A 16,290-nucleotide genomic window follows, 5' to 3' on the forward strand; every position below is an offset into this window, starting at 1 on the left:
TGTTGCTGTTGGGTGTCACCGGGTGTTGTTGGGTGTTGTCATGGGGCTGTTGCCGGGTGTCGCTGGGTGTTGTCGGGTGTTGGTCACCCCGGCTCCGCACCGCCGCTGACCCGTGGCTGCAGCGCGAGGCGCAGGTCAAGTTCCACGTCCTGCTCACCTCCTACGAGCTCATCACCATCGACCAGGCCGCGCTCGGCTCCATCCGCTGGGCCTGTCTCGTGGTGGACGAGGCGCACCGGCTCAAGAACAACCAGTCCAAGGTGGGGGCACCCATACATGTGGGGCACTGTAGTGGGGACACCCACAGACAGGGGTCACTGTAGTGGGGACACCCACAGACAGGGGTCACTGTAGTGGGGACACCCAGAGACATGGGTCCTTGTAATGGGGGCACCCAGAGACATGGATCTCTATGGGGGGGGGCACCCATAGACATGGGTCTCTATAGTGGGAGCACCTATAGATATGGGTCCTTATAGTGGGGACACCCATAGACATGGGTCTCTATAGTGGGGGCACCCATAGATCTGGGTCGCTGTAGTGGGAGCACCCATAGACATGGGTGTCTATAGTGAGGGCACCCATAGACATGGGTATTTGTGGGGGGGGGCACCCATAGATCTGGGTCTCTATAGTGGGGACACCCATAGATCTGGGTCTCTATAGTGGGAACACTCATAGAACACTGCTGAAGTGCTCCCATTCCATGTATCTCCTGACCCCCGCCCCTACGGGTACCACGATATGGGGCACCCTATGGGTTCCTATGGGTGCTATGGGTGCCTATGGGTTCCTCTGGGTGCCCATGGGTGCTATGGGTTCCTATGGGTTCCTATGGTTCCTATGTGTTCCTATGGGTTCCTCTGGGTTCCTATGGGTGCTCTGGGTGCCTGTGGGTGCATCACACACGGGTGCCCCCATTGCCCCCAGTTCTTCCGGGTGTTGAACGGGTACAAGATCGAGCACAAGCTGCTGCTGACGGGGACCCCCCTGCAGAACAACCTGGAGGAGCTGTTCCACCTGCTCAACTTCCTGACGCCCGAGCGCTTCAAGTACGGCTGACACCGGGTGACAATGGGTGTCTATGGGTGACACTGGGTGACACTGGGTGACAATGGGTGACAATGGGTGACAGTGGATGACAATGGGTGACAATGGGTGACACTGGGTGACAATGGGTGACAATGGGTGCCTATGGATGTCCATGGGTCTCTTCTCCTCCTATGGGGCGCACGTGGGTCCTGTTGCCTACTATGGGTTTCCTGGGTCCCAATGGGTCCCATGGGGTCCCCTCTTCTCCTATGGGGTGCCCATGACCCAGGCACCTCTGTCCCCATGACCCCATAGCACCCCATAGCACCCCCTTCTCCCCCCATACCCCCCATTCTCCCCCCATTCTCACCCCCTATCCCCCCCACAGTAACCTGGAGGGTTTCCTGGAGGAGTTTGCTGACATCTCCAAGGAGGATCAGATCAAGAAGCTCCATGACCTGCTCGGGCCCCACATGTTGCGGCGCCTCAAGGCCGACGTCTTCAAGAACATGCCAGCCAAGACCGAGCTCATCGTCCGGGTGGAGCTCAGCCCCATGCAGAAGTAGGTGCTACCCACAGGCACCCATAGGGACACATAGGGACCCATTAGAACCCATAGGGACACATAGGGACACATTGGGACACATAGGGACACATAGGGATCCATAGCACCCATAGGTACCATCAGAACCCATAGGTACCCATCAGAACCCATAGCACCCATAGGTACCTATCAGAACCCATAGGGACCCATTAGAACCCATAGGTACCCACCAGAACCCATAGGGACCCATTAGAACCTATAGCATCCATAGGTACCATCAGAACCCATAGGGACCCATCAGAACCCATAGCATCCATAGGGACCCATCAGAACCCAGAGCACCCATAGGTACCCACCAGAACCCATAGGTACCCATCAGAACCCATAGACACCCCTCCACCCCATTGGGAGCTATGGGGATGCTCCAGCCCCATTCCCAACACCATTCCCATAGGAAGTACTACAAGTATATCCTTCCCATCCCCATTGGGAGCTATGGGGATGCTCCAGCCCCATTCCCAACACCATTCCCATAGGAAGTACTACAAGTACATCCTTCCCATCCCCATTGGGAGCTATGGGGATGCTCCAGCCCCATTCCCAACACCATTCCCATAGGAAGTACTACAAGTACATCCTGACCCGGAACTTCGAGGCCCTCAACTCCAGGGGGGGAGGGAACCAGGTCTCACTCCTCAACATCATGATGGACCTCAAGAAGTGCTGCAACCATCCCTACCTGTTCCCTGTGGCTGCCATGGTGAGAGGTGTGGGGTGTGGGGTGTATGGGGTATGGGGTGTATGGGGTATGGGGTGTATGGGGTATGGGGTATGGGGTATGGAATATGGGGTATGGGATATGGGGTATGGGATATGGGGTATGGGATGTATGGGGTATGGGGTATGGGATGTGGGATGTGGGATGTGGGATGTGGGATATGGGATATGGGGTATGGGGTATGGAATATGGGTTATGGGATATGGGGAATGGGGACATAGAGACTTCACCCTGAAGTCCAATAGGAGGGACATGGGGTGAAACAAGAGGCTATGGGATGCTGTGGGGATCTATAGGGATCTATAGGGATCTGTAGGATTCTATAGGTATCTATAGGGATCTATAGGGATCTATGGGGTGCTATGGGGCTGGTGTTTGGCCGTTGCAGGAGTCCCCGAAGCTGCCGAGCGGAGCCTACGAGGGGGGAGCTCTGATCAAGGCCTCAGGGAAGCTGCTCCTGCTCCAGAAGATGCTGAGGAAGCTCAAGGAGCAGAACCACCGAGTGCTCATCTTCTCCCAGGTGACCCCATAGCACCCATAGATACCCTATAGGGACCCACAGCATCCATTGGTACCCTATAGGGACCCTATAGCATCCATAGACACCCTGTAGATACCCTATGGGTACTGGAGAGCATCCTAGAGACACCCCCATAGCACCACCACGTGTTCATCTTCTCCCAGGTGACCCCAGAGACACCCTATAGGGACCCACAGCATCCATTGGTACCCTATAGGGACCCTATAGCATCCATAGACATCCATAGCCACCCATTGCGGCCTGTAGCGACCATAGACAACCATAGCAACCTGTAGCATCCATAGCACCCATAGACACCCATAGCAACCTGTAGCACCCATAGCAACCTGTAGCATCCATAGACATCCATAGACACCCATAGCAACCTGTAGCACCCATAGATGCCCATAGCAACCTGTAGCACCCATAGACACCCATAGCAACCTGTAGCATCCATAGACACCCATAGCAACCTGTAGCATCCATAGACACCCATAGCAACCTGTAGCACCCATGGACACCCATAGCAACCTGTAGCACCCATAGACACCCATAGCAACCTGTAGCACCCATAGACACCCATAGCAACCTGTAGCACCCATAGACGCCCATAGCAACCTGTAGCACCCATGGACACCCATAGCAACCTGTAGCCCCCATAAACACCCATAGCAACCTGTAGCACCCATGGACACCCATAGCAACCTGTAGCACCCATAGCCCCCCCAGCACCCACCGCCCCCCAGCACCCAGCACCCCCCAGTGCTCCCAGTATAACCAGTGCCCACAGATGACGAAGATGCTGGACCTGCTGGAGGACTTCCTGGACTACGAGGGCTACAAGTACGAGCGCATTGACGGCGGCATCACCGGCGCCCTGCGGCAGGAGGCCATCGACCGCTTCAACGGTAGCACCCAATGGGGGCACCCGGGGGGGGGGCACTATGGGGTAGGCAATGGGGCACTGTGGGGTAGGCAATGGGTCACTATGGGGTAGGCAATGGTAGGGATCAGTTGGCATCAGGAGGCCATCGACCGCTTCAACGGTAGCACCCAATGGGGGCACCCAGGGGGGGGGGACCCATAGGTGGGGGTCACTATGGGGTAGTCAATGGGTCACTATGGGGTAGGCAATGGGTGTGGGTCACTATGGGGTAGTCAATGGGTCACTATGGGGTAGGCATGGTAGGGGTCGGTTGGCATCAGGAGGCCATCGACCACTTCAACGGTAGCACCCAATGGGGGCACCTGTGGGGGGCACTATGGGGTAGGCAATGGGTCACTATGGGGTAGGCAATGGGTGTGGGTCACTATGGGGTAGGTAATGGGTCACTATGGGGTAGTCAATGGGTCACTATGGGGTAGTCAATGGGTCACTATGGGGTAGGCAATGGTAGGGGTTGATTGGCAACAGGAGGCCATTGAGTGGGGCTCTATGGGGCGCAGTGGGGCGCTGTGGGCACTGTCATGGGGGGGGCAGTGCCAGGGGTGCAGTGGGCTCTATGGGGCGCCGTGGGGCTCTATGGGGCGCAGTGGGTCTCTATGGGTCTCTATGGGTCTCTATGGGTCTCTATGGGTCTCTATGGGTCTCTCTGGGTCTCTGTGGGTCTCTATGGGTCTCTGTGGGTCTCTATGGGCACAGTGGGTCTCTATGGGTCTCTATGGGTCTCTGTGGGTCTCTATGGGTCTCTGTGGGTCTCTGTGGGTCTCTATGGGTCTCTATGTGTCTCTATGGGTCTCTATGGGTCTCTATGGGTCTCTATGGGTCTCTATGGGTCTCTATGGGTCTCTATGGGTCTCTATGGGGCGCTGTGGGCGCTGACGCCGTGGGGCAGCGCCGGGGGCGCAGCAGTTCTGTTTCCTGCTCTCGACACGGGCCGGGGGCCTGGGCATCAACCTGGCGACTGCCGACACCGTCGTCATCTTCGACTCCGACTGGAACCCACACAACGACATCCAGGTCAGGGGACACATGGGACACGTGGGACCCACAGCACACATAGCACCCATGGCATCCATGGCACCCATAGCACCCATAGCACCCATAGCACCCATAGCACACATAGCACCCATAGCATCCATAGCACCCATGGCATCCATAGCACCCATAGCATCCATAGCATCCATAGCACCCATAGCACCCATAGCACCCATAGCATCCATAGCATCCATAGCACCCATAGCACCCATAGCATCCATAGCACCCATGGCATCCATGGGACCCATAGCACCCATAGCACCCATAGCATCCATAGCACCCATGGCATCCATGGCACCCATAGCACCCATACCCCATACATCCCATACCCCATACCCCATATCCTATACCCCACACCCCATACATCCCATGTCTGTGTGCCCCATTGCAGGCGTTCAGCCGCGCGCACCGCATCGGGCAGGCCAACACCATACCCTGTACCCCATACCCATACCTGTATCCTGTCCCCTGTTACAGGCGTTCAGCCGCGCTCACCGCATCGGCCAGGCCAACACCATACCCCATGCTCACACCCCATACCCCATACACCCCACACCCATACCCTGTACCCCCCACAGGCGTTCAGCCGCGCTCACCGCATCGGGCAGGCCAACACCATACCCCATACTTACACCCATACCCCATAGCTGTATGCTGTGTGCTGTTACAGGCGTTCAGCCGCGCTCACCGCATCGGGCAGGCCAACAAGGTGATGATTTACCGCTTCGTGACGCGCGCGTCAGTGGAGGAGAGGATCACACAGGTGGCCAAGCGCAAGATGATGCTGACACACCTGGTGGTGCGCCCGGGGCTGGGCTCCAAGGCTGGCTCCATGTCCAAGCAGGAGCTCGATGACATCCTCAAGTTCGGCACCGAGGAGCTCTTCAAGGATGACAATGAGGGTGAGGGGCACATAGGGGGCAATGGGGCTTGTAGGGGACAGTGGGGGACATAGGGGCAATGGGGGCCATAGGGGGCAATGGGGGACATAGGGGACAGTAGGACACATAGGGAGCAGTGGGGCATGTAGGGGCAATGGGGGACATAGGGGGTAATGGGGGATATAGGGGACAGTGGGACACATAGAGAGCAATGGGACACATAGGGGACTGTTGGACCATGATGGGCAGGGTTGGAGCTAAGGCCATGTTGGTCCATGCCAAGACCTCATTGGCCAATGCTAAGGCCATGTTGGCCCACCCTAGCCCACACTGGCGCATGCCAAGTCCTCATTGACCCATGCCAAGGCCATGGTGGCCCATGCCAAGACCCCATTGGCCCATGCTAAGGCCATGTTGGCCCATGTCAAGTCCTCATTGGCCCATGCCAAGGCCATGGTGACCCACACTGGCCCACACTGGCCCATGCCAAGACCCCATTGACCCATAGCAAGGCCATGTTGGCCCATGCCAAGACCCCATTGACCCACGCCAAGGCCACCCTGCCCCACACTGGCCCATGGTGCACCATGCAAGCCCCATGGCACCTACAGGGGACAACAAGGAGGAGGACAGCAGCGTCATCCACTACGACAACGAGGCCATCGCGCGGCTCCTGGACCGGAACCAGGATGCCACCGACGACGCCGACGTCCAGAACATGAACGAGTACCTGAGCTCATTCAAGGTGGCCCAGTACGTGGTGAGGGAGGAGGACAAGGTGAGCGGGGGGTGATGGAGGGGGGGGGGGTAATGGGGGTGATGGAGGTGATGGAGGTGATGGGACAATGGGGTTGATGGAAATGATGGGGTTGATGGACGTGATGGAGGTGATGGGGTTGATGGAGGTGATGGGATCAATGGGGTTGATGGAGGTGATGGGGTTGATGGGGTTGATGGAGGTGATGGGGTTGATGGAGGTGATGGGATCAATGGGGTTGATGGAGGTGATAGAGGTGATGGAGGTGATGGGGGTTATGGAGGTGATGGGACAATGGGGTTGGTGAAGGTGATGGGATCAATGGGTTCCGTTGTGTTCCATTGGGTACCAGTGGGTACTGTTGGGTGCTGTTGGCTATCTATTGGCTAATGGGTGCCAATGGATACCAATGGGTACCGATGGGTGCCGTTGGGTGCTGTGGGTGCCCTGGGTGCCATTGTGCCCCCCTTGACCACATCCTCACCCTCAGATCGAGGAGATCGAGCGGGAGATCATCAAGCAGGAGGAGAACGTGGACCCTGACTACTGGGAGAAGCTTCTGAGGCATCACTATGAGCAGCAGCAGGAGGACCTGGCTCGGAACCTGGGCAAGGGCAAGCGCGTCCGCAAGCAGGTCAACTACAATGATGCGGCCCAGGAGGACCAAGGTGGGCACTGGGAGGCACTGGGATAAACTGGGATGGACTGGGATGGACTGGAAGGGGTTGTTACGTGCCATTGGGTGCCATTGGGTGTCGTTGGATGCCATTGGATACCATTGGACACCATTGGATCCCATTGGGTGCCATTGGACGCCATTGGACGCCATTGGACGCCATTGGATCCCATTGGATCCCATTGGGTGCCATTGGACGCCATTGGACGCCATTGGGTGCCATTGGATCCCATTGGCCACCCTTGGATCCCATTGGCCACCATTGGACACCATTGGCCACCATTGGATCCCATTGGCCACCCTTGGATCCCATTGGCCACCATTGGCCCTGTTGCTGTCCGTGGTGCTGATGGTGTCTCTCAGATAACCAGTCCGAGTACTCGGTGGGCTCCGAGGAGGAGGATGAGGACTTCGATGAGCGGCCGGAGGGTGAGGACCCCCCCATACCCCCCCCATAGCCCCCCCCATACCCCCCTTGTGCCTCCTATATCCCCCCTTGTGCCCCCCATAGCCCCCCCATATCCCCCCATATCCCCTTGTGCCCCCCATATCCCCCCATATCCCCTGTGCCCCCCATGCCCCCCCATCCTGTGCCCCTTTGTGTGTCCCCCCCCATGTCCTCCTGTGCTCCCCCATGTTTCTCCCTGTCTGGGGAGGGGGGGACCCACATGTGGGGGTCAGGGTGCTGCAGGGGGGGTTCAGGTGCTATGGGGGGGTCAGGGTGCTATAGGGTGCTCTATAGGGTGCTCTATAGGGTGCTCTATAGGGGTCATGCGCCATGGGGTGCTCTGGGGTGCCCCATGGGTGCTGACCCCATTGCCCCCCCCAGGGCGCCGTCAGTCCAAGCGGCAGCTCCGCAATGAGAAGGACAAACCCCTTCCCCCACTGCTGGCCCGGGTCGGGGGCAACATCGAGGTGAGGATGTGGGGTGCCCCACAGCTGACCCACAGACCCCAGTGTCCCCATAGAACCCAATATACCCATAGAACCCAATGTACTCACGGACCCCAGTGGCCCCATAGACCCCATCCCCATGGACCCCAATGTCCCCATAGACCCCAACCTCATGGACCCCAATGTCCCCATGGACCCCAATGTACCCATGGACCCCATCCCCATAGACCCCAACTCCATGAACCCCAATGTCCCCATGGACCCCAGTGTCCCCATAGAGCCCATCCCCATAGACCACAATGTCCCCAGGGACCCCAATGCACCCATAGACCCCATCCCCATAGCCCCCAGTGTCCCCATAGAACCCAATGTCCCCACAGACCCCATCCCCAAGGACCCTATCCCCATAGACCACAATGTCCCCATTGTCCCCATTGAACCCCATTACTCCCATTACCCCCATTACCCCATCACCCCCATCACCCCCATTACCCCATCACCCCCATTACCCCCATCACCCCCATTACCCCCATCACCCCCATTACCCCATTACCCCCATCACCCCCATTACCCCCATCACCCCCATTACCCCCATCACCCCCATTACCCCATCACCCCCATTACCCCCATCACCCCCATTACCCCATCACCCCCATTACCCCCATCACCCCCATTACCCCCATCACCCCCATTACCCCCATCACCCCCATTACCCCATCACCCCCATTACCCCCATCACCCCCATTACCCCCTTGCCCCACAGGTGCTGGGGTTCAACACCCGGCAGCGCAAGGCCTTCCTGAACGCAGTGATGAGGTGGGGGATGCCCCCCCAGGATGCATTCACCTCCCAATGGCTCGTGCGGGACCTGCGGGGCAAGAGCGAGAAGGAGTTCAAGTGGGTGCCAATGGGGTAATGGGAGTAATGGGGTAATGGGGGTGATGGGGTAATGGGGTGCAATGGGGACAATGGGGGTAATGAAGACCATGGGGACAGTGGGGGCAATGGAGGCAATGGGGGTGATGAAGACAATGGGGACAATGAGGGAAATAGGGGAAATAGGGACAATGGTTACAATAGGGGCAATGGGAGACACAGGGTGATGGTATCAGGTATGTCCCCCATTGCTCTCCATTGCCCCCATCACCCCCATTACCCCATCACCCCCATCACCCCCCATAGTCCCACAGCCACATGATGAGCCCTTACTCATCCCAGCGCCAGCCCAGTCAGGTTCCTGGGGGCCGGATGAGCCTCGTGCCCCCCTCACCCCGACACACAGTCACCCCCAGGGTCCCCCCATAGCCCTGGGGGGCCGGTGATGGCCTTGGGGGCACCAGAGCTGTGGCAGCAACCGGCCAGAGCCGGCACAGGCTATGGGGCGCTGTGAGGAGGGGACAGGCTGATGGCAAAGGGACAATGGGGGTAATAGGGGTAATGGGGGTGATGGGGTAATGGGGGTGATGGGGGTGATGGGGTAATGGGGGTGATGGAGACAGGCTCTATGGGGTCTATGGGTCTCGATGGGCTCTAGGAGCTCTATGGGTGTCAGTGAGCTGTATGGTTGTCAATGATGTCTATGGGTCTCTATGTGTCTCCATGTGTCTCTATGTGTCTATGTGTCTCTGTCTCTATGTGTCTCTATGTGTCTCTATGTGTCTCTATGTTCTCAATGGGTCTCTATGTGTCTCTATGGTCTCTATGTGTCTCTATGTGTCTCTATGTGTCTCTATGTGTCTGTATGTGTCTCTATGTGTCTCTATGGTCTCTATGTGTCTCTATGGTCTCTATGTGTCTCTATGTGTCTCTATGTGTCTCTATGTGTCTCTATGTTCTCAATGGGTCTCTATGTGTCTCTATGGTCTCTATGTGTCTCTATGTGTCTCTATGTGTCTCTATGTGTCTCTATGTGTCTCTATGTGTCTCTATGTGTCTCCATGGGTCTCAATGGGTCTCTATGGGTTCCCTATAGAGCCTATGTGTCCCTGTTCATGCGGCACCTGTGTGAACCGGGTGCGGACGGGTCGGACACGTTTGCGGATGGGGTCCCTCGGGAGGGGCTGTCCCGGCAGCAGGTGCTGACCCGCATTGGGGTCATGTCCCTCGTCAAGAAGAAGGTACCGGCACCCATGGGTGCTCCATTGATTCCTATGGGTGCTCCATTGACTGCTATGGGTGCTCCATTGACTGCTATGGGTGCTCTATTGACTGCTGTGGGTGCTCCATTGATTCCTATGGGTGCTCCATTGACTGCTATGGGTGCTCCATTGATTCCTATGGGTGCTCCATTGACTGCTATGGGTGCTCCATTGATTCCTATGGGTGCTCCATTGACTGCTATGGGTGCTCCATTGACTGCTATGGGTGCTCCATTGACTGCTGTGGGTGCTCCATTGATTCCTATGGGTGCTCCATTGACTGCTATGGGTGCTCCATTGACTGCTGTGGGTGCTCCATTGACTCCTATGGGTGCTCCATTGACTGCTATGGGTGCTCCATTGACTGCTATGGGTGCTCCATTGACTGCTATGGGTGCTCCCCACCCATGGGTGCTCCATTGACTCCTATGGGTGCTCCATTGACTGCTATGGGTGCTCCCCAACTATGGGTGCTCCATTGACTCCTATGGGTGCTCCATTGACTGCTATGGGTGCTCCATTGACTGCTATGGGTGCCCCCCACACATGGGTGCTCCCCATTGCCCTCTATGGGTGCTCCCCATTGCCCTCTATGGGTGCTCCCCATCCACCCCTATGGGTGCTCCCCATTGCCCTCTAGGGGTGCTCCTCACCCATGGGTGCTCCCCATTGCCCTCTATGGGTGCTCCCATTCCCCTCTATGGGTGCTCCCCATCCACCCCTATGGGTGCTCCCCATTGCCCTCTATGGGTGCTCCCCATCCACCCCTGTGGGTGCTCCCCATTGACCCCTATGGGTGCTCCTTGTTACCCCTATGGTTACCCCCATGTCTGTCCCTATGGGTGCCCCCCACCCATGGGTGCCCCCCATGTATGTCCCTATGGGTGCCTGCAGGTGCAGGAGTTCGAGCACATCAACGGGCGCTGGAGCCTCCCGGAGCTGGCGCCGGAGCCATGTCCTGAATCCCACCGCTCATCCCGAGCATCATCCCCAGCCCGCACCGAGCACAGCGCGGCCAACAGCCCTGCCCCACACACACCCGGTACTGCCCTATGGGGGGCACATGGGGTGTGGGGTGTGCATGGGGTGTGGGGTGTGGGGTATGGGGTGTGGGGTATGGGGTATGGGGTACATGGGGTATGGGGTATGGAGTGTGGGGTGTGGGGTATGGGATTTATGGGGTATGGGGTATGGGATATATGGGATATGGGGTATGGGGTATGGGATATGGGGTATGGAATATATGGGATATGGGGTATGGAATATATGGGATATGGGGTATGGGGTATGGGATATGGGGTATGGAATATATGGGATATGGGGTATGGAATATATGGGATATGGGGTATGGGATATGGGGTATGGAATATATGGGATATGGGGTATGGGGTATGGGATATGGGGTATGGAATATATGGGATATGGGGTATGTGATATGGGGTATGGGATATATGGGGTATGGGGTGTGGGATACAGGGACCATTGTGGTACATGGGGATGGGGATGTGCTGTGGGGACACCCCACACCCCATAATACCCTGACCCCCCCTCTCTGTCCCAGCCACGCCAGCCCCCAGTGAGCGTGGGGAGGGGACGGGACCCCCACAGGACCTGGGGGAGAGCAGAGAGGAGAAGGAGACCAAAGGGGGCGAGAAGATGGACACGGAGGTGGGTGCCCCACATAGACCCTATGGGGTCTGTAGGGGTGCTGTGTCCCTATGGGGTCCATAGGGGCTGACGCTGTGTCCCCTATGGCAGGCGCCTGCCCCAGAGCTGCCCCCATCACCAGGGGATGGCAGTGAGGCTGAGGGGATGCTCAAGGGGAAGGAGGAGGAGGAAGGAGCAGGGCACAGGGAACCCGAGGCCGAAGGGACCCCGGCCCGCGAGGAGCGAGGGGGTGAGTGAGGCCATATCCCATAATAGCCCAGATCCCATCATATCCCATCATATCCCATCATGTCCCATCATATCCCATCATATCCTATTATATCCCATCGTATTTTATAGTATCCCATAGCCCATAATACTCTGTATCTCATCATATCCCGTAATCCCCATATCCCATCATATCCCATCATATCCCATATGCCATAATACCCCATATTCCATAATATCACATAATACTCTGTATACCATCATATCCCATAATATTCTACATCCCATAATATTCCATAACAACTTGTCATATCCTGTAATATCCCATACTATTCCATGGTATCTCCTCACATCCCATAATATCCTATGGTATCCATCCCATCCCCTGGAATCCCATCCATCCCATAATATCCAATGGAATCCCATCCATCCCATAATACCTGCTGGAATCCCATCCATCCCATAATACCCACTGGAATCCCATCCATCCCATAATACTTGCTGGAATCCCATCCATCCCATAATATCCAATGGAATCCCATCCATCCCATAATACCCACTGGAATCCCATCCATCCCATAATACCCACTGGAATCCCATCCATCCCATAATACCCACTGGAATCCCATCCATCCCATAATACCCGCTGGAATCCCATCCATCCCATAATATCCAATGGAATCCCATCCATCCCATAATACCCGCTGGAATCCCATCCATCCCATAATATCCAATGGAATCCCATCCATCCCATAATACCCACAGGCCCGGATCCCGCTGCAGACAAGGGCGATGAGAGAGCCGCGGACGAGGACCCCAAGGAGCGGCCGGGAGACCCCGACCCCAAACGAGGTGGGGGGCGGAGCTTAGCGGAGGGGGCGTGGCTTGGCCTTTGGGGGCGTGGCTTCACCTCTAGGGGGCGTGTCCTCCCCCTGCCTTGTTCACTCTGGAGCCTACTGATGGCTCCCAATGGCTTCCTCCTATAGTACAGGCTCTTGGGTTGGGGGGGGGGGTCCCAATGCATTCCTACCCCCCCCAAATACCCCCTACACCCCAAATACCCCCCAAATACCCCCCCCAAATACCCCCTCACCCCAAATCCCCCCATAGAGGAGCTCAAGGCCGACAAGGAGCCCAAGGCTGAGCCCAGACCCAACGGGCGCCGGGAGGACAAGGCCGAGAAGCCAAGATTCATGTTCAACATTGCGGATGGAGGCTTCACAGGTATGGGGGGGACTGACCCCATTGCACCCTATGGGGGGGACACGGGCCCCATTGCACCCTATGGGGTGCCACTGACCCCATTGCGTCCCTATGGGGTGGCACTGACCCCATTGTGTCCCTATGGGGTAGCACTGACCCCACTGCGTCCCTATGGGGTGGCCCTGACCCCATTGTGTCCCTATGGGGGGGACTGACCCCATTGCACCCTATGGGGTGGCACTGACCCCATTGCTCCTTATGGGGTGACACTGACCCCATTGCACCCTATGGGGTGTCGCTGACCCCATTGCACCCTATGGGGTGTCCCTGACCCCATTGCACCCTATGGGGTGGCACTGACCCCATTGCTCCTTATGGGGTGACACTGACCCCATTGCACCCTATGGGGTGTCGCTGACCCCATTGCACCCTATGGGGTGTCCCTGACCCCATTGCACCCTATGGGGTGTCCCTGACCCCATTGCACCCTATGGGGTGTCCCTGACCCCACTGCATGCCCTGCCCCATAGAGCTGCACACGCTGTGGCAGAACGAGGAGCGAGCTGCCATCTCCTCTGGGAAGCTCAATGAGATCTGGCACCGGCGCCATGACTACTGGCTGCTGGCTGGCATCGTGCTGTATCCTTCCGGGGCGGCCTCCTCTTCCTCCTCATCCTCCTCCTGCTCTTCCTCTTCCTCCTCTTCCTCCTCTTCCTCCCCTTTCCTCTTCCTCCTCCTCATCTTCTTCCTTCTTGTTCTTCCTCTTCTTCCCATTTCCTTATCCTCCTCCTCCTGCTCTTCCTCCTCTTTCTCTTATCCTCATCCTCCTCTTCCTCTTCCTCCTCCTCCTCTTCCTTATCCTTATCCTCTTCCTCCTCCTCATCTTCTTCCTTCTTATTCTTCCTCTTCTTCCCATTTCCTTATCCTCCTCCTCCTCCTCTTCCTCTTCCTCCTCTTTCTTACCCTTATCCTCTTCCTCCTCCTCTTCTTCTTCCCTTTTCCCCTTTCTCTTCTTCCTGCTCCCTTTTTGTTGTTCTCTTCCTCCCCTTCCCTCCTCTTCCTCCTGTTTCCTTCTCCTCCTCTTCCTCTTCTTCCTGCTTCCTTTTCCTTAACCTCTTCCTCCTCCTCTTCCTCCCCTTCTCTCTTCCTCCCTTTTCCTTGTCCTCTTCCCTCTTCCTCCTCCTCTTCTCCTCCTTCCTCTTCCTCCTGCTTCCTTATCCTCATCCTCTTTGTCTTCCCTCTTCCTCCTCCTCTTCCTCCCCTTCCCTCTTCCTCCTTTTCCTCCTCCCTGGTGGCAGTGGCAGCACCAAGGAGGGTGACACCAAGGTAGGGGTGACGGTGACACAGTGATGGTGACAACGTGATGGTGATGGTGACATGGTGATGGTGACAGTGACATGGTGATGGTGACTTGTTGACGGTGACATGGTGACAGTGACACAGTGATGGTGACAGTGACACAGTGATATGGTGACAGTGAAATGGTGACATTGATGTGGTGATGGTGACACCATGATAGTGACACAGTGATGGTGACATGATGACGGTGACATGATGACGGTGACACAGTGACGTCATAGAGATGAGGTGACAGTGACACAGGGCTGTGATGGTGGCCTTCAATGGGAGGCAATGACAGCACACATGATGACATGGTGATCATGTGATGACACATGTGACAGTGCTCAGTGCTCAGCCACGGCTCCATGCATTGGCTGGGGGTGAATGGAGAGCCTTGAGGGTGACGTTAGGGACAGGATGATGTGATGACACAATGATCACGTGATGACCCGGTGATCATGTGATGAGACACGTGACGACAGGCGCGCTGACACGTGACGGTCCTTAGCGCTCAGCCACGGCTACGCGCGCTGGACAGACATCCAGAACGATGGAGCCTTCGGGGTCATCAACGAACCCTTCAAGGGAGAAGCCTCCAAAGGAAACTTCCTGGAGATGAAGAACAAGTTCCTGGCGCGGCGCTTCAAGGTGAGGGGGTCACGTGGGCGTCAGGGTCACGTGGGTGTCAGGGTCATGTGTGCATGAGGGTCATGTGTTCATCATGATCACATGTGCGCCAGGGTCATGTGTGCATGAGGGTCATGTGTTTAACATGGTCATGTATGAGCATGGATTGTGTGTGCATGAGGATCATGTGTTCATCATGGTCACATGTGCACCAAGGTCATGTGTTCATCATGGTCACATGTGCACCAAGGTCATGTGTGCCCCAGGGTCACATGTGCACAAGGGTTGTGTGTGCATGAGGATCACATGTTCAGGAAGGTCATGTGTGCATGGGGATGGTGCTTGCACCAGGGTCATGTGTCCACCAGGGTCACATGAGCACCAGGGTCACATGTGCATGCAGGTTACATGTGCCCCAGGATTGGGTGTGCACAAGGGTGGTGCTTGTATGAGGGTCACGTGTGCCCCAGGGTCACGTGTGCACAAAGGTCATGTGTTCATGAAGGTCATGTGTATGCAGGGGTCAGGTGTGCACTATGATCATGTGTGCATGAGGGTTACGTGTTCACCAGGGTCACGTGTGCACAAGGGTCACGTGCATGAGGATCATGTGGCCCGTGGTCATGTGTGCACAAGGGTTACTTGTTCATGAAGGTCATGTGTACGCCGGGGTCACATGTGCGCAAGGGTCACGTGTTTACGAGGGTCATGTGTTCACCAGGGTCATGTGTGCACAAGGGTCACGTGTGCACAAGGATCCCATGTGCACGAGAGCCATGTGTTCACCATGGTCACGTGTGCATGAGGGTTGTGTGTGCACAGGGGTCATGGGTGCTCTGGATGATGGTAACGTCATAGTTGGGTGTTCTGGGTGATGGTTGAGGTCATATTTGGATGTTGTTGGTGATGGTTAAGGTCATAGTTGGATGCTCTTGGTGATGGTTAAGGTCATAGTTGGGCTCTTGGTGATGGTTGAGGTCATAGTTGGGCTCTTGGTGATGGTTGAGGTCATAGTTGGATGCTCTTGGTGATGGTTAAGGTCATAG

General features: G+C 56.6%; 1 protein-coding gene across 1 annotated transcript in view; it reads left to right on the forward strand.

Moving 5' to 3' along the window:
• CHD3 (chromodomain helicase DNA binding protein 3) overlaps positions 1 to 16,290 on the forward strand; it is a 36,967-nt gene that overhangs the window by 16,938 nt on the left and 3,739 nt on the right. Inside the window, 21 exon segments of the mRNA XM_034072206.1 lie at positions 123 to 260; positions 931 to 1,052; positions 1,421 to 1,594; positions 2,195 to 2,336; positions 2,743 to 2,874; positions 3,665 to 3,782; positions 4,710 to 4,834; positions 5,523 to 5,754; positions 6,345 to 6,511; positions 6,981 to 7,158; positions 7,530 to 7,595; positions 7,996 to 8,081; positions 8,824 to 8,957; positions 10,033 to 10,177; positions 11,093 to 11,240; positions 11,760 to 11,866; positions 11,957 to 12,095; positions 12,839 to 12,925; positions 13,184 to 13,297; positions 13,807 to 13,915; positions 15,133 to 15,265. Of these exon segments, the coding sequence (XP_033928097.1) occupies positions 123 to 260; positions 931 to 1,052; positions 1,421 to 1,594; positions 2,195 to 2,336; positions 2,743 to 2,874; positions 3,665 to 3,782; positions 4,710 to 4,834; positions 5,523 to 5,754; positions 6,345 to 6,511; positions 6,981 to 7,158; positions 7,530 to 7,595; positions 7,996 to 8,081; positions 8,824 to 8,957; positions 10,033 to 10,177; positions 11,093 to 11,240; positions 11,760 to 11,866; positions 11,957 to 12,095; positions 12,839 to 12,925; positions 13,184 to 13,297; positions 13,807 to 13,915; positions 15,133 to 15,265 (2,796 nt within the window).

This window comes from Melopsittacus undulatus, chromosome 25, assembly GCF_012275295.1.
Source record: "Melopsittacus undulatus isolate bMelUnd1 chromosome 25, bMelUnd1.mat.Z, whole genome shotgun sequence".
Taxonomy (NCBI): Eukaryota; Metazoa; Chordata; class Aves; order Psittaciformes; family Psittaculidae; genus Melopsittacus; species Melopsittacus undulatus.